General features: G+C 41.9%; 1 protein-coding gene across 1 annotated transcript in view; it reads right to left on the bottom strand.

The window, feature by feature from the left end:
• atp9a (ATPase phospholipid transporting 9A) overlaps positions 1 to 26,625 on the bottom strand; it is a 33,401-nt gene continuing 6,776 nt past the window's right edge. Inside the window, exons 5-28 of the mRNA XM_080763291.1 lie at positions 26,272 to 26,330; positions 25,188 to 25,239; positions 23,907 to 24,001; positions 23,522 to 23,602; positions 23,316 to 23,391; positions 23,002 to 23,078; positions 22,662 to 22,822; positions 22,310 to 22,452; positions 19,853 to 19,965; positions 18,608 to 18,817; positions 15,442 to 15,603; positions 14,262 to 14,354; positions 13,717 to 13,800; positions 11,774 to 11,944; positions 10,899 to 10,997; positions 9,789 to 9,878; positions 9,454 to 9,598; positions 8,335 to 8,399; positions 6,734 to 6,889; positions 5,420 to 5,484; positions 5,002 to 5,110; positions 4,302 to 4,359; positions 3,219 to 3,422; positions 1 to 2,002 (exon numbers count right to left, since the gene is read on the bottom strand). Coding sequence (XP_080619417.1) covers positions 1,866 to 2,002; positions 3,219 to 3,422; positions 4,302 to 4,359; positions 5,002 to 5,110; positions 5,420 to 5,484; positions 6,734 to 6,889; positions 8,335 to 8,399; positions 9,454 to 9,598; positions 9,789 to 9,878; positions 10,899 to 10,997; positions 11,774 to 11,944; positions 13,717 to 13,800; positions 14,262 to 14,354; positions 15,442 to 15,603; positions 18,608 to 18,817; positions 19,853 to 19,965; positions 22,310 to 22,452; positions 22,662 to 22,822; positions 23,002 to 23,078; positions 23,316 to 23,391; positions 23,522 to 23,602; positions 23,907 to 24,001; positions 25,188 to 25,239; positions 26,272 to 26,330 — 2,705 coding nt within the window. The 3' untranslated portion in view covers positions 1 to 1,865. The remainder of the gene's footprint in view (positions 2,003 to 3,218; positions 3,423 to 4,301; positions 4,360 to 5,001; positions 5,111 to 5,419; positions 5,485 to 6,733; positions 6,890 to 8,334; positions 8,400 to 9,453; positions 9,599 to 9,788; positions 9,879 to 10,898; positions 10,998 to 11,773; positions 11,945 to 13,716; positions 13,801 to 14,261; positions 14,355 to 15,441; positions 15,604 to 18,607; positions 18,818 to 19,852; positions 19,966 to 22,309; positions 22,453 to 22,661; positions 22,823 to 23,001; positions 23,079 to 23,315; positions 23,392 to 23,521; positions 23,603 to 23,906; positions 24,002 to 25,187; positions 25,240 to 26,271; positions 26,331 to 26,625) is intronic.

Raw genomic sequence — 26,625 nt, 5'->3', positions numbered from 1 at the left:
ATTTACATGTACAGAATCCTCCCTTTTTGTTCTACTAGTTATCAGAGTGCAATGAATGAATGAATGAATGAATAAATAAAACCTTAAAACATGTTATATTTACAAGCAAGTTCACAATGCCATTGGCCAAATAATTAACATACAGTTACCGACGTCAGGCCTATAATTCATGGTTTGCAAATCCACAGCATATTAAAAAAGCAATAATGAATCAGTTGTACAAACACAATTCTGTGCAAAATGCTTAGAGTTAAATGGGAGTTGGAGTGTACAGGAGTACATGAAATTATTACTTATGGCACATTATTTTAGGATTCACCGTTAAATCAACACAGTAACCTTTCAATGATGCACAGCACTTGCTAATACACATTAAAATCCTCAGTGCTCATTTAACTCAGTCGATATTGACTGAGTTAAAGTTACATTGTATAGGCAAAAAGAAATGAGGGCATAATGTTACAACACTAATTACTTACACTGTTATCACTGCACCACCATGAGGAACGGATCAAAAGCATTTCTTTCTCCCTTTTTTTTTTTATTTGACAAATGTGCAGCAAAACTTCAGCGAGAATTTTCAAATTCTACTTGGCAGCGTAGTTGTTATTTGTTCTCCTTTCTTTCTACAGATAATCTGTGGGTGTTAGTATAGCAGTGGATGGGGAGAGGGCAGCCGTACATCGGTCAGTGGAGTATTTTCGGTTATGGCTTTAGGTCACATCTACTGTGAGTCACCATGCAATGCTAAAGTGTGGTCAACGTCTGCCTCTGTGGTGCCCACATGAGAGGGTCAAGACCGCCAAGACACCGCTGAACACGCAGGCCAGTGAGGAGACATGGCGGAAGGTCTGACTGCAAATAGCCCATATACCCGTCTGTGGCTATTTTGACCATTCTCCTCCTCAACACACAAACATCTTTTACTATTCAGCATCCGTACAAAAAGACAAAGACAGATTTAACATCAGAGACTGTGTGGGTCATGCTAAAATAAACAACCACAACACCTCCGCCATGTTGGGCTGTAGCACTGGAGTGACGCACAAACAAATACACAAATCTCCCAGGCGTGTATTTTATGTCTGGTCGGTAAAACGTTTTTCTTTTTTAAAAACATATCATTCTCCAGCTCTATTTAGATGACCAATCGTTAAGGACAGCGTGAGTAGAGTCCTGAGAAAATGCTACGTCAGTTCCGATAATAAAAGCGTTGCTGTTTAAAGCGCTAACTGTAGCCACAACTGTGATGTTTCAAGACCAAAACCTGATTGAACTTCTGCATAACCGTGTTGTGTAGTAAGTAACCGTTCTCAATTTATTTTCTCCGTTCTTTCTTTCTTTTTCTCGATATCCATTGGTTGAATTAGAAGGGAAAATATCAGCATTTTAATTTAGCGGTGCATGGCTTGATTAAAAGAGACACGATAGCCCTGTGTTAATCAGTTATGTCACCCGCATATTTACATTTACACTCTTCAGAAAATGTTAATGCCTGTAGTTGCCTGTAGTCTGTATGATATACAATACAGATGCACTCTAAAATCAGTGCTACCCAAAGCTACCCACAAATCCCTGGGAGTGTTGTCAACCCAGAGTACTTATCAGCCTTTGCGGCAAACATGTGTAACACTGTCGAACTCTAAAACACCCTCACCTCCGAGTCAAATGGGTTATCCACAGTCACGGGTTTGCAAATGCAAGCCTTTCACAATAAATTAAAGGGGTTGGAGGCCATTTGTGATTCTCTGGTCCAAGTGCAGCCCGTGTTAGCCGAGAGAGAGGCATGCACCTCTGTATTCCTACAGTTAAGCGAGCCTGGGGGGTGTGGTGGTGGGGAGGAGAGGAGATTCCGCTGGCTCTCTCTAGGTGGTGAGCTTGGAGTAGCTGGGTGGGGAGAAGCGCCGGCGCAGGTATTTGAGGATGTATAGCGGCAGGCAGCTGACCAGAGTGATCACAGTCACCTTCCACAGGAAGGACACTGTCATGATGAAGTACACGTCTAACACGACAAAACACAGACACAAAGGTCAGATGCATGCACTGTCAAATTACAAATTGTGTGATTTAGGCATACAAGAGCTTGTGACCATAATAATAACGAGATTGGATTAATTGGAACACAGGTTATTGTTTTTACATTTCCTGAAAAGTATTATTATTTTTAATTGGTTTCTGCCCGGCATTGACAATATGGCATTTTAATTAATCCTCCTGACAGTTAAACTTGCACAATGAATCAAGCAAAACCCTCTTGTAGGACCTCTTGACATGAATATTCATGCCTTTCCTGGAAACATCAAACTGAATGAGGAAAATGCTGACTTAACAAAAAAAAGAAAATAGATCTTTAAAAATGTTAGATGAGAATAACCGTCTTTAAAATCTAATTTCAGTTTGACCTCAAGACCCAAAAAGGGTACTTTTGACCACGTTCCAGTCATAATTCCCAGTGGTCGAGATTCCAAGCTGAAATTGGAACTACATGCCACACATAAAGGCCTAAAGTAAAGGTTAGGAAAGCTCCATGAGAGTGTTGTATGTGTCACCACTGCAGACGCAATATGGCATAAGTAAACACAGCGTTTTTCTGTCAGATCAAGTAAATAAATCCCCAACAGCCTGACAGGAAATAGACTGTTATGGAAAAATATAAACAAACTATATATAAATATAAACAACTATTTTCTCAATTAAAGTAAATATTTTTCCTCTTATAGGGCCTTATAGTGCTCACAAATCTGTGACACTCTAGCACAAAAAAATGACTTTGTTATGTTTTCTACCAAACTCTGGCACCTCCATGTCTGTAATAAACACATGGACCTTGGCAGCAAATGGTAGCTGGGACAGGAAACCGACAGGAGCGCATGGCATTTCCTCTTTGATACTATGGTATGCCCATGCTTGCGCCACTCTAGCACAATGTGTCACTATGTTCACCTTCAGTCTTCCTAATAGGGGACAAACTGGACACCAGAGGCATGACAAAACTGGAGCGGTCCTTGTCACTGCCGAATGCTGACGTAGTATTTCAAGGTCAGGAAAAGCCCAATATCATCAATCAGTCAGAGGGTGCATTGACATAAATTAGCGGCTCATTGTTTTTCCCTTTTCCTTATTTGAAACATACTGACCCAATCTCAATATCCGTCCATAAAAGTGTCACCCTCTTGTCTCGGCAGAAATGTTTTGTGCATGCGTGCATGTTTTCTCACCTATGAACTCATGTAGGAAGACGAGCGATGCGATGTAACACGCCAAACTGAGGAGTTCGCCGACTATCATGAGCCAGTGCCACGTCTGAATGGTCAGGGCTACCATTAGCAGCTCAGTTAGAATGAGAGCAGTGAAGGAAATGGCAACGATGTGGACAAACTCTGACTCGAAGAGCAACATGGCGCCGTACATGATGATGCTGCCTGTAAGGCAAAAGATTTTATGATTATTTATGATCATTGAACACGATTCTTGGTAATATGTGTATGCTCTTGTTGCTCATTGTGCCATATCTTATGGTCAAATAGTATGTAATGGCGATGATTTTATTGAATTGGATTAATTGTAATACTACTAAAACTAAAACTACTAAATTGGGGAGAGGAAAAAAAGGTTAAAAAAATAAGGGCTACTCATGATTTTCCATTGCAACCCTGGGCATTCAAAAACAACAACAACAACAATAATTCTAGAATGCTAAGAAACTGGGCCTGGTGATTTGAAAAGATAGCTCAAGATGGATCTGGAATAGAGTAGAGCATCCATCAAATAAAGTCTGTTTTGACAGAGAGACGTTTGGGAGTGAAGTCTGTACACAAAGGGCACGCGGGTGTAACGTTGGATGGCTCTGGCAACGCCTTTGCAACATAAATGGCCCATGTCGGAAAAGCACCTCAGGTTATTTAACATCCACAACCACCACAGACATAAATAAACTCTTCTAGTAATTAAGACGAAAGTGTGTGGGCAGTTTGGGAGATTTTACGCATGAAAAATGCAAGAGTGCAGTAGTTTCTGGTAGCTTTGTAAGGGCAGCTTAAGGTAAGCTTTGTTGGTAAAACACTGTCTATTAATACCACATACCACAGTCTCACATAAAGTATAGTATAAATATTTCTCATGCAGTTACATGTTAGTGGACATTCGCTAATGCTGCTTGAAAACACATGACATATTATGTAAGCTGTACATTGTCCAGTTGTCCTGGTGCCATGTGTTTGTATTTTTATGCCACTGTACTCTCTACCAATACCACATTTCTGCAGTTTTTACACTTGTGTTACACTTGTGTTCTTCCTTACCTTGGTATATACTTATTATGACCCATATTAGAAATGTCTTGAAAGACAATGGTCTGCCCTGTGAAGAAACACAACATGACAAGTGATTAGACTTCATATCCACAGTTGCTGTCGGGCAGAACGCTTGAAACCTTTACATGTATTCTTTTGTAAATTAAATTCATTCACTAATTCATTCATTCAACATGAACATTGTTCATGTTGAACAGTTTTGAAAGTGGGTTTTATTAATATTTAACCAATGCAAAGTATTAATAAGAGAAAATATCTACATTGAATCCATTGGAACACAGTTTCTTTTTTTCGCCATTTGGTTAAGAGTAATGGTTTTGGTTTTGGATAGAAGATGAATTCAAGATATTTATTGTTCGGGCTCAAACAATTATGTGGCATACTCCACCACACTGTACGAACAATAAAAAGAAAAGAGAAAAGAATGAAATAAATAAAAAATAAAAACAGGTATAATATGAGGAGTAAATACTTAGCTGCAATAGTTGTAAAGTAAAGTGTGTACAGTGTCTAATTTGTAGAACATTCCGAATAAGAGTGCAAAAAAGAGAATCAGTACAGATGTGAAAAGCTGGCTAATACATCATTACTAGATAGTAACCGAAAACATAATGCTGTTTGTGTCAAACGACTTGTTAAAAGGATCATGCGACAAAGTATGAATGATCTTTGATTGTAAAATAAATACCTTTAATAAGTCTTTATATAGTTCTGGGTAAAGCATGGCGACTTCTGACTTAACATCTTTGTCGAGCACAAGAGAGAACACAGGGAACATGGTGTAGATAGTAGAGTAGCTGAAATAGAAATTGTTGTGTTATTTAAACTGCCGAAGTTTGGGCTTCATTGATTTGAAGCTTAATTCTAAACATCCAGGGAAGCCACTTTGATCCAAAATTAAGTTTAAAGCTGTTTTAGCCACTCACTTCTATTTGGGCACTTAATTCCTTTGATTTAGTTCTCGGATGCGTTACAGTACAGCATAAAGATTGCATAGTTTCCTGTTTTGTCAATGCGACAGTCCTTTTACACAAATGAAATGCCATGGAAACAGCAGGCCAAATGTTCTTGTGATAAGTCATCGCTATTCATAATGCTTGGCTCACCCGATAACTAAGAATCCTTGATAGAGGGGGACAGAGGCGAAGTAGAAAACAGATGAGAAAACGGCCTGCGGGGAGAAGAAAAAAAGGAGAGATTAATGAATGAATCATCATTTATCCTTTAGCTGCCATCAATCCTCCTCTGATGGCATCAATGGAAGAAGACAAGTTTCCGTCACCTTTCAAATGCTAAACACAAAAATATCACTAATGGGCAAAATTAATTATGATTAAATTACTAATGTAAAATGTACAAGAAATTTTAGGAAAAAACTAAAACAAACAGAACCACTGATGAACAATACAAAAGCAGATCTATACGAAGCATTGTGAGATTGTAGATCGGCTATTTTCGCAATGTTTGCCTCTTTCTATTGACAATTTGGGCAATGTATATGACCCGTTTTTATACTATAGTTTAATTACTTTTTACACAGAAATTGTCTTTTTCTTTTTTTAGGTATAAAAAAAGAAGGTCTTAATGGTCCTTAACCCATTCTGACCTGAGATCAGATTCTAAAAATGTCTTCTACATCCTGACAGTTTTCTGAAAAAGCTATGTTTCTATGTCAGTCGTTCTGCGATTTTTCAAAAATAGCAGACCTACAAGCTCGTAGCGCGCCACTCGGTGGCGTGCTATGAGCTTGTAGATCTGCTATTTTTCAATAGCTAAAGCATAACATAATGCTAACACCAAAAGGGCTTCCCGCCCAAAGGGTTAAATTGTCTCTTCACTGTGGACCCCCCCCCCCCAAATCCACCAGCCCCCCACAGGTTGAAAACCACTGCCATAGAAGGTAACCTCACTGACTAATTGTAGTATGATTCTTTAACAAGGGTAGAGCCAGTCAACGAGTCAGTCAACCAGATTGGTAGGTCCCATCATACCAAACGGGTCACAGCTGTGGGAGTGGTCGGTGTTATAATGTGTGCCATGTGGAGGGTGGCCCCCTCTGTAAAGCCAGAGTGAGTCATGGGCTCTCCCGCTACGCCCCAGTGTGGGCTGATGTTGGGACTGTGACACGGGACTTTATGCATTGAAGATGTAGGTTCAGGGCCCACTCTTCTGATCATGAATGTTGATGTTGACCATCCATCAACTCCCTGACCTCTGATCTGATCCCGTTAGCTTGCTGTCAATCCTCTAAATGTCATTGTTCATACCCTGGATTTATTTATCCATGCCAGTGGTTCTCAAAAGTTTTTCATGTCAAGGCTTGAATCAGTATAAGTTGCACCACTCAGTTCACACAGGTCTGATTTGTGCTCTGTTATGATTGTAGGAGCTCTTAACCTACATAGACCCATCCTACCTACCTGCATAGTGCTGATGCACAGGCTCCGGTGGATGACAAACTGGCTGAGGGCTGCAGACCTCTTGTAACTGTTCCGCCCGTGGACCATGAGGAGTCGGCCCAAATGTTTAAACTGAGTTATAGAGAAGTCAGCGGCTAACGACGCTTGCTTTCCTTCCTGTCAGAGAGAGACACAGCAACAGAGAAAAGAACGCAGGTTATAGAAGGTCTTTTGTAAGCTCATGCTACGATGACCGACCTGGAAGGCAATGGAAGATGGTCCTTAACCAGGACATGGACATCTTGGCTTCCTACCTCTGCAGGCGGTGCCTGCAGCTCAGCACAGGCAAGACAGTGTCGGCGGCATACAACAACCGAGAGGCTAAGAGGGAAATCAATGTGTTCGTTGACAACAAGCGCCTTGAGTTCCAACAAGCCCCGAAATACCTTGGGGTGCGCTTGGATAGATCTCTGGCCCTCATGTCTTTAAAGTGTTGGTTGAATTACAATGGCCCGGTTTGCACATGCTCAGTTGCCCTCTAGGCCGCACATGAAACCTGTGTGCAGCCTAATTGGCTGCAGGGCATGTCCTTTTTTTGGGAAACACTGTCAAACACAACAACATAGAAATACACAACCAGCCATACCTGTCCTCATTGCACACGTAAGGCCTGCATGAATACACAAACCCGTTTCCCTAAAGCCTCTTTAGCCTACACACACACACCCATCGACATGTGGCAGTATTAAAACCATTCGCAGAGAAATGTGTCGTGCGACTGGTGACTTTCTTCATCTCATTTAAATCAACTTTGAAATGAAGGCCTACTTCAGCATGAAACTGAACAAGGCACCCACAGTCATATGATGTGGACATTCCCACTAATCAGACCCTTCTGGGTATCCATTCAAGATGAAATTCTGAAACTGATTGGAATTAGAAGACCATTAGATCCAATGTATTATGTCTTAGGGGCAGACATAAATATCACACTTAAATAAATAAATAGATAGATAGATGACAGCCCTCCTAGTGTTCTACTATATGAAATGTTTGAAAAAGTGCTACGCTTAATGCCGCTGGAGAGGCTCTCATGTGTCCTACGGGGCACCTTGGCCGAATACGTAGAAGCATGGCTGCCTTCTGCTTTGGGACCATGGCTGATCTTAGAAATGCCTTTAACAAAACTTAATTAAGTGTGTTATGTTGTGTTTTATGCATTCATGTATTGTCCATGTCCTTTTCTGTTTAATAAAAATATTGAAACACAAGACAGATCGATAGATAGAGATATTTAAGTATTAAGGTCAGTGAATGGGACTTGCAAAACAGCAGTGGAAAAACAAAAGGTCTTTGATTCTGTGATCATGGAATCAATTTGGTGGATCATTGTTACGGTCCAGGTATTTTATGGGCCCCGATAAGGACGATGACTCGTGTTTGGGTTTTCTCTGTGCACACACGACAAACTTTCACAGGAGAGGAATCATCTGTGCACGTCGCTCTACATCTGTGACAATCTGTGACAGCCATCTCAAAAGGAAGCACACACACACACACACACTGGGACAAAGTGTGAGAGCAGCAGCAGCGTGAGCCGATGAGATGGAAGAGAGTCTTACTTTGCCCTCCACTCCCACGCCACAGTCGGCTTCCTGGATCATGCTGACATCGTTTCCTCCGTCCCCTAAGAGAAAACAACAGACGTGGAAGTGTCAGGATTCACATATCTGTGTATGACATACCAAACACATTGTGTGTGTGCTTGTAAGACACTCCCTTAAAACAGTCACCTCTAGTTTGAGGGTGGTTAACTGACAGAACCAGCCAATAAAGGCTCTGAGTTCCGCATGGAAGCTGAGGTTCGCACGTATTGTGAGCCATGATGTTCCTGATTTGTGTAAGCAATATTTCCGCTGCCAATGTCCAAATTTGACTGATATTTGGCCATATCTATCTAACCTGCAAACAAATATTATGTCCGTCTTCCTCCTTTATTTGGGGAACCATGTAGAAGTTGCACAGCACTAGTTGGGCGAAATAAAATGCAATACAATTCAGCATTTCATTATGAACGTGGACATTTTAGAGAATGGCAAAGTGTTCCTGAAATGTGACATGAAAATATTTATTTCAGAAAACTGGAGGATTTAGAAGAATTTTTGAGGTCAGGCCTTTAATGGGTTATGGATTGTGTCTCCAGCCTGTCATGCGCTCTTGGGGCTGCTACTCACCAGTGTTGTTTATGGCAGCAAATTTCTTTTTTAGTTTAGTCATAGTCTTTGGACTGACACTTCATTTAGTTTTAATCACATTTTAGTCACCTGGAATGTCTTAGTGTTAGTCTAGTTTTAGTCGACTAAATGTCATAAGATTTTAGTCGACTAAATCTAGTTGATTTAGTCGACTAAAATGTATTTTGGCGGGTCTTGATGCCGTCGTAATGAGTGTTTTTACACTTGCTGAAAATAGCCGATCTACTTGTAGATCAGCTATTCTCAGCATGCAACAAAGTGTAAAATTACTTATACTGGATCTCTTGATTCTCTTGTCCACTAGTCCCTTCCTAACATTTTAGTCTAGTTTTTATTTGTCGACGAAATTGTCAGTATATTTAGTCTTAGTCACCGTAGCTTAGTTTTAATTTAGTTTCCATTTGTTTTTGTCAGTGAAAATAGGTAGTCGACGAACATTTTTCGTCTTAGTTTTAGTCGACGAAAACAACACTGGCTACTACTCACCTACAGCACAGGTCAGTTTGCCTGTGCGCTCCTGCAGCAGCCGCACGATCTGGGCCTTCTGAGTGGGAGCACAACGGCAGCAGACCACGGCGGGACACTGACACGCTAACTCCATGAACTCATACTCGTAGAACTTCAGACACACCTGTGTGCAAAGCAGCGGAAAAACACACGGGTTGAGCGGCGGCGGCGGCACACGGTGCACGACGCAACAACTGTGGGTGTTTATCTTCAGCATGTCACAACTTACAGTTGGTGTGGGGTTTTTAGACAATAATGACAACCACTAAACTAAGGTCTTTCAGTAGCACGTGGACACACACGTGGGCACTTACCTCGAGTGAGTCCCCAGATATCACAAGCGCACAGTCGTGTTTTCTCCTAAACGCATTGAGCTCGAGGTGAGCCTCCCCTCGTGTCGTTACCTATGACAGGGACACCATATTATAGTACACACGTGCACGTGCATAATGTAACAGTATCAGGACAAAATGCAGTCAGTCCTAACTTCATGGCAATCAAACCCACCGCATAAAAGTGTGACGGCTCAACACACTATTACTGACATTTGCTTTGCAATGATTAGAATCACGGGAAGGCCTACAGTAACCGATTAACAATCATCTCGCAACGACAACTAAACTCACAGGGGAGAAAAATATGCTAAGCAATCAATAAGCGGACTCCAAGAACGTGCCACTTTCAAATATAGAGTTGTTTTTAAAACATGTGGCACTGACTTGGCATATGATCAATCTGTCAGCAACTGTTGACGCTCCGGTATGAATATCCTTCAGCTATTAACAATTCATACGTCAATCCCGATCATGGCATTGGTGTCAACCAGGAAACTATTCCAGATGCATGTGTTACAGGCCCAGTCAGCACTCCCCCGTGTCCACTGGGACAGCAGTTTTCAAACGGTGCCAGCCATTGTTTTGCTCTTCCAGTAACCACTGTTGTACGCAATTTGTAACCTTCCTATATGGTCGGCTCTCCGTCTGCTCTGGCGAGGGTCCAGAGGGGAAGTCAAGGGACTATCAAAGCGGTTTCGAGAACCCCAAAATCTGCAAAACAAATTAGGAAGCGAGCCCTCGGTGTGTTCCCTCTGGGAGTGGCTCAGCTGGTCTCCGCGCTCAGTGTGAGCGGCGGCCTGTTTGTCCTGTGTGCCAGTGACTTGGATGAAGCCACGCTGGTGGGAGGTGATTTATTCAGCTGTGGATCCTGGCTTGGTTGCTTGTGTAGTTGTGTGGGACCGTAATGGGCCACGCTAGCAAATGGGCCGTGGCCGTGCAAAGGATGGATGCACCACAGGTCATCGTAGTCAGGAAACCACGAGTGCCCTTTTGAACTGTGGACAAGCCCTGGGACTTGTACTAAAATCAACTATTGGTCACTTTATATCCACATGAGAGGAAAGAGGGGGGTCCCTCCTCTGTACTCACAGATCTGAAGATATGGATGTCCTGGTTACGTGTGACCAGATGGGCATTTTTGGCGGTGCAGGTGGCTGTCTCCAGCTTGTCCCCCGTCAGCATCCACACCTAAATAGATATCAGATAACAGTATTTAAGATTTGTAGTCCAAAAAAATTACTCGAAAAAGTTATCCCCGGAGCACAGGTGTCTCATAGTGGCTACTGTAATCTTAGAATAGTCTCATACTGTAACTTTATTTTTAGTTAAAATCATTTGAAGTTCATGAAATCATTGTGAAATTAAACTACCACTCATTTGGCTGGTATCCCTTCTAGAACCCCTAGGGTTCCTTGGACTACCACTGAAAACCAAGAGTATCTGGAGACAGTGTGGCCACAAGGAGGCGGGCCACGCTCATATATTCTGGACTTGTCCTAAAATTCAGAAATACTGGCAGGATATCCACTCCACCTTGGAGACCATTCTGTGTTTTAAGACACCTCAGACTTGTTCCTTTTTATTGCTGGGAAATATCCCTGAAGAGTTTCTCTAATACATGATAAATATTTAATCAAGATCCTCTTAGCAACAAGTAAGAAAGCGATCACGCAACGCTGGTACCAACAGGACCCACCAACGAAAGAACATTGGATTGGACATTACTGAGGAACTGTATGTCATGGAATGTATGAGGATTTCAATGAATGTATCTTGTAATATGAATAAAGCAGCCTTGTTTTTACCTACAAGCTCGTAGCGCACCACCGAGTGGCACGCTACGAGCTTGTAGGTCTGCTATTTTTGAAAAATCGAAGAACGACTGACATTTTTAGAATCTGATCTCAGGTCAGAATGGGTTAAGTGAAAAAAAAAAGAAAACCAAGAATATAGGCTTGCGAGACCTTGATGCCTGCGTTACGGAGGATCTCTAGTGTGGGCCTGACGTCGGCCTGGAGCTGGTCCTCCACTCCGGTCAGACACAGCAGCTCCATCTCCATCTCCAGGCTCTCGATCACAGTGGCCACTTTCAGGGAGCGGTCGTGGACGCTGAGCTTGGCCTGGATGTACCGCGCCTTGGGAGAGCAAGAGGAGGAGGAAGGGCTGGTGTAAACGTAGGTGGTGAAAAAGTGTGTTGTTGTTGGGGTGAATGGATACTATTATGAATGTGGTCAAAGTAAAACCATTAGAAAAACAGGGAAATAAAAGTAAGAATGTCATATCTAGCCAGCAGTAAGATATAACCCATTTAGACCAGAGTTAAAAACATTCACTTTGAAAGAATATATATTCAAAGATCTGCGCCACATTTTTACGATAAAAAAAAAAATAGCAGACCTACAAGCTCGTAGCGCGCCACTCGGTGGCACGCTATGAGCTTGTAGAGCTGCTATTTTTCAATAGCTAAATTATAACATAATGTTTAAAACACCAAAAGGGGTTCCCACCCCAAAATGGGATAAGACAGCTCAACATGAAGGCAGCAATGTTACCAAGACCAAAACTAAGCTGCATACTGCATGAATAACTTGTTGGTTACTGCTAACTATGACACAATGTACACAGCAACACATCACAGAGTCAAAGTAACCCTATGGATTTTGCTGCATCGCTGAAATATGTTATTGATAGTAATCGCTATGTCGACGCCTATCTGAAATGCTCGAGAGAAAGTTTCTGGTGAGATAAAGCAAAAACAATTCTATATGTGACTCATACAGGAACGCAAACTGTGTGTGTGACTCAGTGAATGACTCACTGCTACCCACCAGCTCAGCCCAGCCCCAAGTTCACACAACAATTACACTTCAGAAAAATGGGCCTGGGGCCTCGACTGCCGAAGGGGAGGCACTGCCCTGCCCAGCCCCAAACAATGGGAGGTAATATGTATGTGTGGGCTGCGTGTCGGTGGGGATATGGGCGTGTGCGTGGGAGGATGGGGTGTCCAGAGGGTGACCCTAATCACCAGACAGCCTTTGACATTTAAAAACAATGTTAATGAAATGCCTACGCACAATTCCATATTATCCCGCCAGAGTACATCCCTGCTTGGAGTATAGCGCGAGTACAGCCAGGAGCTGCTGTTGGATGTTCTCTGATATCTGGCAAACGTATGTCATTCATAATGCGTTTGGCAAAACATAGTCAAAACAAACTGAAACACCAAAATTAGCTTATTTTAAGACTGACAGGGGGAGTCGAACCACAGGCTGTGGTTCGAGGCCCAATCTACTCAGCTCAGATCTCTAGCAATTTGTCACGTTGTGAACTTGTAGAAGATGCCATTATCCATAACTTTTTATGTCCTACCTGGGATTTGAACCCGGGGATGATGCACGAGAGCTATAGTAACTGCAACACTGCCACCAGGGACCATCTCCACGACAGACCGAGAGGCTAACAGCCTGGCCGCTTGCCCGGAGCAGATAATTGCACCTATGAGCTTCAGGCAGTGCTACTTGTCAACCAGTAGGTGTCCTACCCGTCACCAGGGGCTACATTTTGGAAGAGTAGGGAGACCACCTCCAAAGTGCTAGTTATATTGTATTAACAACATACTTTACCATACAGAATGGTTAACCATTTTACCCGAGGGGTCTTCTTAAGCCCCCTCCTTTTTCCTCTTACACCAAATATTTTTACTGAGTAGTAGATGATCTACAGCTCGCAATGCACTGTGTTTTGCGACGAGTTGTGCGGTTGTAGATTGCCTTTTTTCCTGCCCAATGTTCGCCCCCCCAGAATAGGGAGGCCAGGTTCATGTGGTAAGAAATTACTTCCAGATTACATCTTTAAGCATGAGTCTCAGATCCATGTAAGTCAACCCAATGAACGGCCGCTTGCTCACCTCAAAGTCCTGGTACTGCTCCTCTGTCAGGGACTTCTTGGAGACTACAAGGACCCGGAGACCTTCCCTAGCCATGTTTCCACACTTGACACGAAGAGAGAGAGAGGCACACAACAGATTTTCAACGATATTAACCTTATATTAAAAAAAAATCTGAAAACCATGTTTCTATGTCAGTGGTACTCAACCTTTTTCATGTCAAGGACCCCCAGAATTATCTCTATTGGGCCACAGACCCCCCCCCCCCCCATCTCAAAATATGTAGTTCCAGGGACCCCCCAGAAGCAAATATCTTCGTAAAGAATGTTCTCTGAATTTTCTTTTGATTTGCGCCACATTAAAAAAATAGCAGACCTACAAGCTCATAGCTACAATGATCTTGTAGATCTGCTATTTTTCAATAGCAAAATTATAACGTTATGTGTAAAACACCAAAAGGGTTCCCGTCCAAAATGGGTTAATGACACAAACCGACACAAGATAAAAGGATGTTTGAAATGTGGTTAAACTCAGTAATCAAACACAGGTGAGGTGCTCATTATTACCTCCTCTTCCAGCCAATCATTATATTGGACAATCCCTGCCATCACCACGTCCGCTCCCTTCATGTAGAACGTGATCTCTCCTGTCGATTCATCCTGGAAAACAAAACAATTCATTAATCATTATCCACCACTTGCACTATAAGAATTGTATTGTCGCTGTGACTGTCTGGTGTAAACCCATGTCTAAAACACACTTTATTTTATTTATATAAAACCCACATACAGACTTAACCATTTTCAACCTGGCGTCCCTTATTTTGGGTTGGTTATTATTGCGGAAATCATCATTTTACATGTGCCACAAATATGGTGTTAATTTATGAGGAAAAACAACAACAACACAACAAAACAAGATTTAAGATGGAGATAGAGAGACGACGATGTAAATAGAATACGTATACTTCCACTGTAGCCCCACTGGTCCACACATGTATGAGCCAGAAGTGTATGAATCAGAGCCTTTTTTTTTTATTCCCCAAAACATTTTATCCCACGATTTTGTAACACATTTTTCATCCCTGTGTCAATTATCTAATGTGATCCTGGGCTCTACACACCCTCCGCCAACCTGGGGAGAGCAACAGACTTGAACTCATGCTTCCTTCATGCATGAGTGTCCAAGTCGGAGAGCAGTTTTCTTGTCATATCACTGGTGAGCAGGTTAAATAAGTGGGTGACATTCATGCAAGCTGCATCGTTTCATTGTTTTCAGGGAAGAACCCGAAACCAACTAAGACTGTTGTCTGTTGCCTAAAGGGAAAATTTATTTTGGTATATCCATAAGGGACATTACAAAAAAGAAGATTGAAACGATTATGATGAGGAAGCAAGGTTTCAATCGCAGACTTCCTGAAGTTTAGCAGATCTCGCCAAGCCAACAAAAATAAGGTTAGTCATCATCAGACTTAAGTCAGAGTTCACTGGAAGTTGAACCCTGTCTCAGATTTTTTTTGTTTTTTTTTGTTTAAGATAGCATCCTTGGTGGAGTCCCAGGGTGTATGCCACCAAACAACCAATGATCCCTAGTGACGGTTAGTTTACATTCAAACAATAGTCAATATAAATTAAAAAATCAATCAATCAATCTGAATGTTGGGCATTCAATGCATAATTGCTCAATGGATTATAACACATACATGATGGATAATCTAATCTTAAATCGTATCATCTCTGCACTCACTCGAACTATGATGCCCATCCTTTTGCTCTCATAGGTGAAAGGGAATATCTGCAGGATGGTGAAGTTCAGAATCTGACCACTAGGGGTCCGTAGCTGCATGGAGGACTGGTCCCGTCCCACCAGCGTGAGGCCAACGCTCTCCGTCCACTGCACCAGAGACACCTAGTGACCACAGCCCCAAAGACAAGGACCACTGTTAGTGGAAGGAAGGTCACACAACACCAGAGACACCTAGTGACCACAGCCCCAAAGACAAGGACCACAGTTAGTGGAAGGAAGGTCACACAACACCAGAGACACCTACCCAACCACAGCCCCAAAAACAAGGACCACAGTTAGTGGAAGGAAGGTCACACAAACAAAGAGACCTTGATTGACAACGTAGGGGAAATGATGGATAGGACTAACGAACAGGCTGATATTGCTTCTTTTGCCCGATGGGAAAAATAAACAAAAAATCAATACCATTATGGCAAAGCTTTTTGTATTGTTGGGGGGAGGGGGTGGGGGCACATAAAGCAAAGGATGCAGTCAAAATACAGATAAATCAAGAGTTTTGTTTTATTTATTTATTTTCTAGTTTGAACATTTCATAAATTAGAAACATTCAAGGACACTTTGGTCTGAGCAGTTTGTCCGAGAGTACAGCAATCTAACCATTCAGCCTTATCTTAATCAATAAATACTCAGGCATTTTCAGCACTCAAGCCTATTGATTGAAAAACTGGGAAAGATGATTTTTTTTAAAATTATTATTATTGATGAAAACACTGTTTTTCTGGCTTCTGCCTCTTCCTCTCTGTCTGAAGGTCACAACAGATGACATCCATTAGTGTATTGTTGGGGGGTAGATGCGAAGGAAGTGTGTGTGTGTGTGTGTGTGTGTGTGTGTGTGTGTGTGTGTGTGTGTGTGTGTGTGTGTGTGTGTGAGGGGGCAGACCAAATTGCCCAATAACTTCCAGACCAGGGATTAGAACAAGATCACAAACCCAATACATCATGTCTTCTGAGACAGAAGTCTAATGACATATGTCAGTGCACACGGATGTACACAGATGGGGGGTTAGGGTTAAGAGTTTTGAGAAGGGGGGGGTCAAGGGGCGTGGGGCCTAGGTTGGGGTCCGATTATTATCCCAAAATCAAAGAATTTGCAGCTCCGGAACCACTTATTTAGGTAAAAACCGCCCATGACCATGCAGTCTGACAATGCCTGGCAGAGTGCACTCTGAACGTCAGCAAACGTCCCAACTACCGTAATGCTTGTCATCCAAGTTGGGAAATATGAGGATTACGTCTTAGTCACAGTCTAGAAATATTCACCATGGAGGCATTTTTATGAACTGGCCTCCACCGCAACACCACCACCTCGTAATGCCAGTGCCTTGAATTGCAGCTGATTGCTACTGAGATGAACGGTACTGCGTATGAGTCATAACCACTATACTTGACAGATTTTCATGAAGAAAAAGTCGACGAAGAAAATGATTCAGATGTCCCATATTTGTGAATCACTCTCAATCAGCCTGGTGGTCCTATTTTTTTATCCAGTTAATAATTTATGACATATATAACCTTCGTCATGGGTGTATCAGTATGAAAGACAAATGAATTATGAAAGACAGATGAATTGTTATCTATTATGATTTGTACTGTATTGTGATACACTATGTGCGAAATAAAATGAAATGTTCATGTTTTTTTGTCTCGTAATTTGCAAATATTGATTAATAGAATCTAGTGCGTTGTCATGAGACACAGCAGTCACACACAGCACCCTTGCAGCTTAGATCATGTTAGATTTGTTTTTGTTTTTTGTAGTTTTGGCTAGGGTAGGTCCTAGCAACCATGTAAGCAACATCACTTGCATTGTGACTGTGACCATCACTGCCAAAACCATGTCTATATTAAGACAGTAGACTTACTGAAAGACATAGAAAAGCAAACTGAAGTTCAGCTTAGTTGGTGAATAATCACCAACCACAAATGTGACCAAGTGACTAATTCTGCATTATTGATGATGAGAAAGTGATTCCTCAACAGCATTTTCATGAGAGTCTCATGATAAATATTAGCAATTAGCATAAACTTTCACTGTATGAAATAGGATATTTACATTCATGTTTTAGACCAGGGGTAGGCAACCACCTCTTTTTAATCGACCAGGTCATCGATTGAAGAGACTTTTGTTAACTTAAAGAAAATGAAAATAAAAGTATTAACCATTATTGTTTGATGTGCATAAAACTTGTCTTCCCAGATAGTCCGAATTTATCCTATCTTTATTATTCATATTCAATTATTTTCTCATTTTTGTTAGGTTTTTTTTTGTTGAATTATTGACTTATTCTATGCTTGTATTATTCTAATTAGAAGCCTATAGTGAGACATCTTCACTGTGTGGCACAAGGTGATCACACACAGCCTTAGAGATCATGTACCTGAAAAGGATCTTCCCCCAGCTTGTTTTAGACATATAGCTGACATTCTCAACCAGTCATTAGTGTCAGAATATCAAATGAGAATCATCTTAAATCCCTAGGCTGCCAAAATTACAATTAACCAATATTAAGTGCATTTTTTCTCTAATGGCCATAAAGCGACAGATGCAGTCAGCCATATTAAAATAATGTACTATCACGGAGGACATTCAATGGGGGATAAGTGCAATGGGCTGGGGAGCACATTAAGGAAATCCGTATTTACACGGCAGGAAAGGGATCAAGTCGGATTCCACAGCCCACTTCCTAAAGTTCAAAGATTCATAATGATCAAGGACATAAAAGTGGAATGCCGTTTGTCTTTTCAAGGTTCCAGTTTAAGGGGGGGGGGAAGAAAGCAGTGAAGACACACAGATAAACATCACGACAGAAAAAAAACCCAATACGCCTGCATCTCAAGATCGGAACTCTATTCTCTGATCATACTTAAGTGTTTGGCCTTGGGAGAATTAGCTCTCGTTGCTTTAATGGCGACTTTCCGACAAGCCTGCTTGAAATATGGCAGTGTGTGGGCGTGTTTGTGCCATATACCATGATTTTTCATTTTCTCTATACAATCAAGAGTATACAGTAGAAAAGGAAACATATCCGTCTAACCTGTCCACAGTACAATAGATTAAAAATAACAAACGCCACTCTGTGTGACCGCTGGCTCCGGCTGCATATACCTCATCTGGACTGGCGGCCTGGTAGACCCTGCAGGTATCCTCGTAGTGCTGCTCTGCCTCGGCCTGGTCCGTCACACCATTAGACTCGTACGCCGGTGTGACGTTGTGGACCAGAGCGATGGCCTTCACCGCCTCGTGGACCCTGCTGCTGATGGTCTTACGGACCTTTGTGGCCGCTGGAGCTCTGGAGGCTGGAAGGTCATGGGTGGGCTGAGGAGGAGGATGAAATAAAGGACAAGAGCAGTCTGAGCAGAGGACACACCAGCGGTTATCTAACGAGTACACCTACAGTCAAACAGAACAACGAACAGTGAAACGGCATGAAAGTTTGCACTCGGTTCAAGATTGTTAGCAACACAGCAGACAGTGGAATTCTTGTACTTACAACTTCCTCAACATTTTGGAAAATAAATAAATAAATAGAGCAAGACAAAACACAAAGTCTGAATAAAGTCAGAATATAAAATAGTAATAAAACATTTGCTAAAAAAAGAATGTTTAAACAGTAATGAAACAAATAAAATAAAGTATTTCTAAACCGAAAAAAAAGTAAGCTGCTAAACTCTTTCTCAGATGAGCATTTTTTCCACAGGATAAAGAACCACTTAGCCAACCATATCATTAATGTGGCAGTAGTAGCATGTAAACATAAACAGATGTGTGAAGAAAATGTGATCAATTAGCTTTTTGCATGATGGCCCTGCATGCTATTTTTGGAGAGTGTGTGTTCCAGGGGTTAATGGTGGCGTCATTAAAGCAGTGGGCTAATCCTGTTTCCTGCTTCGCTAACCCCTGGTGTCAAATGGACAAAGAGTGTCATCTGAGGTCAGGAAGCATTCAACCAAACAATAATCACAAACTAATATGCATCTTAAAACAATGGCTCCGACTATTTTCTTTAACCTTTTCCAAAGCATTTGAAACGAGGGTATTTTCGCTACCATTCTCTTCCCAAAACATTCCCAAATTTCTGAATCTTCAGCAGATTTCTGTTCTGGCCCAAAAGGCGGTATTGAGCACTGGATGTTCAGTAAGCCTGAGTTTTACTTAGTTGTGCAGGGGAGTCACGCACCGAAAATAGCCACTTTAAAAGTTCTCAAAGCATTGCGATGTGATGCGTTGCGAGATTGTAGATCTTCTATTTTCAAACCGAGTTTGCATGTCCGCAATGAATATCCAGATATTAAAACACTGTCTATGGCGATCATTTTCATAACCTTAGTTACATTTATAACTCTGGTTTACCTGTGTGTATGCGCTGAAAACATGGCTCTGTACTTCATCCATTGAGTCCATTCCATATGCCACAGTACCAAGATGGAGGCGTCTGAACACCATCTCATTTTGTGTGAGAGTCCCTGTGAAATACAGTGTACTTTTTTATATAAAAACAAACAATAGGGCAAAAGTTAAAAAAATATATTCTTCTCATTCTGTATTTTATGCTTTTAAATGCCTTTAAATCTTTGTCATCAAATTAGGGATGCACCAATATAGAAATTCTGGGCCAATTTGGCCGATACCCCATACCAATTCCGACATTTATTTATTTAGTTTTGTTGTTATTTATTTCCACTTTTGTGCCAGAGAAACAAACTATTCTGAATATACAGCTTGGTAGGTTGCAGATAACCAACACACAACAAACTAGAAAAAGTGCCCCTCGGGGCACAGGTCTCCACCAGGGCAGGTCAGGTTGTGGCCTCCTGGTGGCGCTATAATAAGCCAATGTGAAAAAGGGTTTCCTCTTGTACTGCCTTTTGGGCTAGAGTGGAGGTGCATGCTCTATTTCCTTTGTTAATGTGAAAAAGAGTGCAATTTTTCTTACCCCTTGGATGGCAATTGGATGATTTGAGGCATTTTGTTCCAAAAAATGTGTTTTGCAAAATTCCACATGTTGGTGGCGCTATAACAGGCCAATGGTGGGATATATTCCTCAGCCTAGTAGGAACGTCTTTGAAAGATTTCACGTAAATTGCACGCTGCGTTCATGATTTGAGGCTTTTTGTTCAAAACGGGCCAATCCTGCAAACTTTGAAAGCCAATGTTAGCCAATCAGGACGGAATATGAAATATTGAACAGATACACAGACGGATGGAGAGACGGACACACACACGGACGGAGTGCAAAACATACTGCACCCCGTCCGTCTGCCTTCGGCCTGGTGGAGACAATAAATACTGTCATCAGTGAATGTCAACTAATTTCTGATATGCCGATAGCAGTCAACGAGGTAATATCATGCGATACGATATACCGCCCATATATCGGTAAATGACTTTATGCCTTATATGTACAGTAAAGAACCTTGGAAGTGTATGAAAGTCTTAAATAACATTCATATTTACTCTGAAACAGTGTGTTGCAGAGTAAATATTTGGGTTTTAATGTGATTTCAGTAGGTGTGAATTTACAATGAAAAAGAAAGGAAAAAAGGCTAGAAGCTTCTGTGCTACCTTATACATGCCCTTTGTAACCTCACACTCACTTTAAAAGCAGTTTCCGTCAGTATATCAAAATGACCTCAGGGGCCCCGCACATACATTAGGCTGATGTATGAGCCTTGCACACCGCACTGCCCTTATTCGCGCTCTGGATGGGAAAATGGCTGATCATTTTATTGGGCTGGGTGGCTGTAAATCTGACAGGTAGTGGTGCCTGTTGTTCATGAGGAAGTGTTCTGCGGAAGGCATGCTACTGTGTGTGTGTGTGTGTGTGTGTGTGTGTGTGTGTGTGTGTGTGTGTGTGTGTGTGTGTGTGTGTGTGTGTGTGTGTGTGTGTGCGTGCATGCGTGCGCCTTCAGGGCTTTTTTGATTTAAGGATGCAATAAGAAGAATGTCTCTGAAAGTAGCACAGAGTAAGTCCCCCCAGGGAAGGAAAACACCCAGCTACTGGATATGGCCTCTCTCATTGCACTACTCCAACATTCTGTCTTTACATTTTTATTTTATTTCAGTGCTTCTTTGACAAAGCCAAATACAAAAAAAAACACAAACAGTGAGTGGAGGTATATCTGTGGCCTACTGTGCACAATAAATATTAGAGACAACCAGACTACTGCAGAGCCATGCCGTAAAAATATAGAAATACATTAAATTATTGGACTCATGAATGAGAAAAGATAAATAAGAAGGGGTCTTTTTTTTTTTATATATATATATTTTTATATCCCACGATTTTGTAACCCATTTTTCACCCCTGTGCCAATCATCTACTGTGATCCTGGGCTCTACACACCCTCCGCCAACCTGGGGAGAGCAACGGACTTAACTCATGCTCCCTTCATGCCTGAGTGTCCAAGTTGCTCCTTTGCACCTGACAGGGGGGAGTTTCCCTGGTTGGACGTAGCGCGTGGAAGGAACACGTTATTCCAACCAGTTCCTTTCCCCTCCATCAGGCGCCCCGGCTGGCCAGGGGGAGGCAGTTTAGAGACCAGGATTATTGCATGTTTTTGTGAGGGTACCTACCCTAGGGGACACGGGGAGAACATGCAAACTCCACACAGAAAGGCCCTTTCGCCAACCCCGCCTTCGGGTATGGGCACTGATGACGCGGAGGAGGATAAGAAGGGGTCTAATAACTGTGTTGCTGTCGGACTTCATGTGGCCAGTCTGTGATGTCAGTACTATGACGTCATTGTCTTCCAAAAACGGATTTGTGTACTACATTGGTATACGAATATAATTCTCGACCATTCCAACCTGTTTTGTCGGTGAGCAGGTAGGAGATGCGTCCCAGCTGTTCGGGTATGGTGCTGGCTCGAACCACTGTCCCTGGTATCTTGGAGTCTTTTCTGATCATCCAGCTGAAAACCATCTTTCCCATATCCAGGTTGACACGCAAACTAGATAAAAATAAGTAAATTAGACTAGATCAGTCAATTAAGTCAAAACCACATTAAATGTGAAAAGTTCCTTTAAATCTGAGGAAACGGACAGAAATGGGCTTGGCGTGAAAGGTTCCAATAACATCAAATGGGTTGTTTTTACGTTATCGGGTCAGGATTATGTATGCCCGATTATACAACATTTCCCTTTAAGAGACGAGTCCCACCTGATTGGCACAATGTTAGAGAACAGCAGCAGGAAGCGGAAGATCTGCAGGTACCAGCGGCCGGCGAAGTGCTGCAGGGCCACCATGACGAGGGAGACCACCAGCAGAGCTCCAAACAGGATCTTGGTTAAACAGTTCACTTCCAGGTCAAACAAACCCACCTATTACAGGCCACAAAAGGTGGTGGACATGCAGGGACAAACTTGTATCAACACTCTCAAACCACAGTTAATCAAACGTCACTGTTCTCAAAACAAGTAAATGTACTGTACTTCTCAGTAAGCTATATGAGGAATAATTGAAGGCAGGCCTTCAAATTGTGGTTCACACACAACTGCACCTTGTGCTTAGGGTCGGAGGTGTTCATAACACTTCGCATCTCCTTGCCTGTATAAATCACGACCCCCACCACGGTGCCTGGAGAAAGAAAGAAATACAAATCACCTCAGGATATAAGAGATAAGCCCCCGGTCTTGATAGGATGTTTCCCAGACTTACATTCTTTTTTTTGGGGGGAGGCTTTTGATGCCTTTATTGATAGTGAACAGTAGACAGACAGGAAAGGGGGAGAGAGGTATAGGTGGTATAGGAAAAGCAGACCCAAAAGTCTGGCTCTAGTGTGAAGGCTTTACCAGTGCTCAGTCAGATACTTACCAGAGGCGATGACAGTGCTGGCCCATAGTGTGTTTTCAATGCTCAGACTTTCATTGACCGGTGGGTCTCCATCTTCCTATAAAAAGATAAGGCAACGTACAAATACACTGAGTGAGGGATCGTAGCAAAACAACAAAATACTGTCCGTCAAGAACATAAAAGGTAGCTATGAAATAGGGATATTTCTGAGGACAGTCAGAACTCACCCTGGTGAAAGTACCAATAAAATTGTGGATATCGATGTTTGGTTCCTCAGCATAAACATATGATCTGATCTGGAGAAGGTCCTGTGAGGCAATGATAACGTGTTTTATGTCCTTTGCAGATGTAGATTATAATGCTTTATAAGTATGTTTATAATGCATTATAGACATTGGCTTCATAGACGGTGTTACCAAAGTTATACAGTACTAGGGTTGACCTCAACTAAAATACATTCTTAGAATTGTTTGTTGTTGATATATAATAACAGAAGGAAAAAAGAAACCTTGCTTCTCAGTTACTCCGTTATACGTCGGTTATTGGTTCTAAATATCAGTTTCTATATATTTTTGGTTCATTGCCAGGCCTACTCTGTATGCTGGGACTCACTGCTGCAGTGGGCAGTCTCTGCGTGCAGGCCACTGGGAGGCGTAGTTTCCAGTCTGTCTCTCCATCCAGCTGGTCGGTCCTCAGGAAACAAGAGCCTGGAAGAAGAGAGAAAGAAAGCAGCTGCTACTTGTGTGTGTGAGATGTGAACACATCACCTCTAGGGGGCACTGCTACATTATCTTGTAGCTCAGTCACAATCCATGGAATTGGCATTATTATACAGATAAATATGGGATACCCTAGTAATATTCTACCACCTATACAACCTGCTAATGAGTTAGCAACCAACTTTTGTCATGTTGTTTTGATATGCATACACGCTTTAAAATAGATTGTAGTAGTACTTTAATTGGCAAACCAATAACCGTGTGCAATGTATTATGTAGTCACAAATGACTATAGGCACTTCCTATGAATGGCTCTCAGCTGCATGCTACGGTCTGCTGGGATCAAGTTGAGAGTAAAATGTAGGGAGGAATCCAGCCTTGCCCATCCCCCACCACCAGTCTGCATGCTTCATCCTGCCCACAACTCCCAGTCCTGGCCTAAACTCTTCATAATTGACCTAATGGCCTCCACATGGAAGAGAGATAACCAAGCACTATTTCCAGTAAAACAAAGCTGTTGTTTTTCTTCACCCCCAACAGGAAGAGGTAATGACAACAGGCATCAAGCTGCCACCTGATTGAAAAGCTAGAAGTCTTAAGCAAAGCAACCCGGGAATGTAAGATGGGAGATTCTTTTGTTTGTTTGTGTTGCTGCAGCCTGTTTGTTGTGAGAGGACGTTATTTTGGATTGGACATGAGTGTTTTTTTGCATATGTGCAAATGAACACTGCAATGCGCTTCACCACATCTTCGCCGACAAATCTTGTTCTGATCCACATTTGTTTATTCCAATGAGGCATCTTGGCCTGATCGCCTGGCCTTTTTCTCTTTGCATTCTAGATTTTGTTTTACCCGCCTTGATTTTACTTTTCATTATCTTATAATTTGAAAGACAAAATTTGCCTCACTATACGGCACGGACTAAAAGAAAGGCTGATGTTCCTCTGACCAGACCCATCATCACCATCACACTAGTACACTACACACATGCACATCACACTTTTGAGCGATAACTTAGTACTGGACCCAATTACAATTTAGACATTGTAGGACTTCCTGTCCTGGCTCAGGGCTAATCCCAGCACCTCAGCGCCTTTTTTAAACAGGCCATTTCCCCCAGCCAGCCCAACTAGCCTGTTGTGGAGATCTGGATGAATGACCAGCAGATGTTTACCATTTCTTTCAGAAGTCCTTAAAAAGATCATGTCAGCAGGAACGCGTTGGTTCTGCGTAGAAAGAAAGACAGAAAGAAAAACATGCCGTCAGTATGACATCCTGGTGCTGCACTTTGCCTCCATTTCTGCACTTTGACTGAAGAAAGCAGGGAAGCAGGACTTTGAGCTTTTCATGTGCCACTTTACCTGCATCCAAGCCAGTCAAAATAATAAGCTCTCCTGCAAATCATCCTGCCATGGCCTGAACAGGACCCTGACCAGGTTTTACACTCTGCCTGACCCAGTCCCTCAGCTACAAAAGCTACATAGAATTATTGGAAGATGAATACCCCATCCGATTCATCTTGACAGATTTCCAAACATTGGACTGGACATGGATTATTGTTAAGTGGTCGATGGTCTTAATAAAGATGTATTATGGCTCTTGAGTTGAGGTAATTTGCAAAAACCTCTGGGATTTTGTTTTGTCTGCCATTCACTTTAAGCTCTACGGCTTCCATATCTTATCATTTTAATTCAGCAAACTCTGAATCACTCAATCATGAGAGTGAAATGTGTGGACCAGTAACATATGTGACCTTTCCTTCAGCTGTGTTGAAGTGAGTGATTCCAAAAGAAGTCCCCCGTTGGAAACTGAAGACAAGACTCGCATCTCATATTTCATGTACAAAGACTTTAGAGAATCCAGTCTACAAGATAGCAAGGACACAGATAGCTGAAGCCGAATGCCACCAAAGGTGGGCTTAATTACATCTTTTAAACAATCGAATAGTGTTAGTTTGCTTTCAAGTTAAAAAAATACAAAAATAAATCGTATCAATAAATGGTACTTCATTTGATTTGTTTGGGAGCCAATTATAGGCATATAACTTTGTGTCAATTGTGTATGCATTGAGTTTGACAGACCGAAGCTAAGCATTGATCACAAGATCACAAAATCTTTACTAACTCCTTTCACCTCAATCACCAGTCCAGCACAGAAGATTAACAAGGCATTCATTATGCTTGGTCATATAAATGGAAACTTTAGAAAAGTGACTGAGGCAACATTTCACAAATAAAATCGTATATAAACATACAAACCTTTTCTACAATTATAAGGTCTCCGACTTGGATCCCACTGCTTTTAACCTTCACGGTGCCTGAAAGATATAATATTAAATAAAGTGAATGGCTGATGAGTGTATATTTTATTGATAGTCTATGCATTTCATTGGGTGAAGGCAAGTTGAAGAATAGAAACATCTGAGATTCAAAGTTATCAATCACTCAGTGGACATTCCAAATCGGATTTTGAGTGAATGCAGACAGACAGTACAAAGTAAAAATCCAAACCATCCATGTAAACGTTCAACATGGATTTTAAGGGATTTTATCACTGTGGAACATCCTGTTACCATTAATGTCATCCAAAGGGTAACAGGACAACTCACCCCT

The sequence above is a fragment of the Protomyctophum bolini genome, assembly GCF_963924005.1.
Source record: "Protomyctophum bolini genome assembly, chromosome: 5".
Classification (NCBI taxonomy): Eukaryota; Metazoa; Chordata; class Actinopteri; order Myctophiformes; family Myctophidae; genus Protomyctophum; species Protomyctophum bolini.
This window is presented reverse-complemented; position numbering and strand designations above follow the sequence as displayed.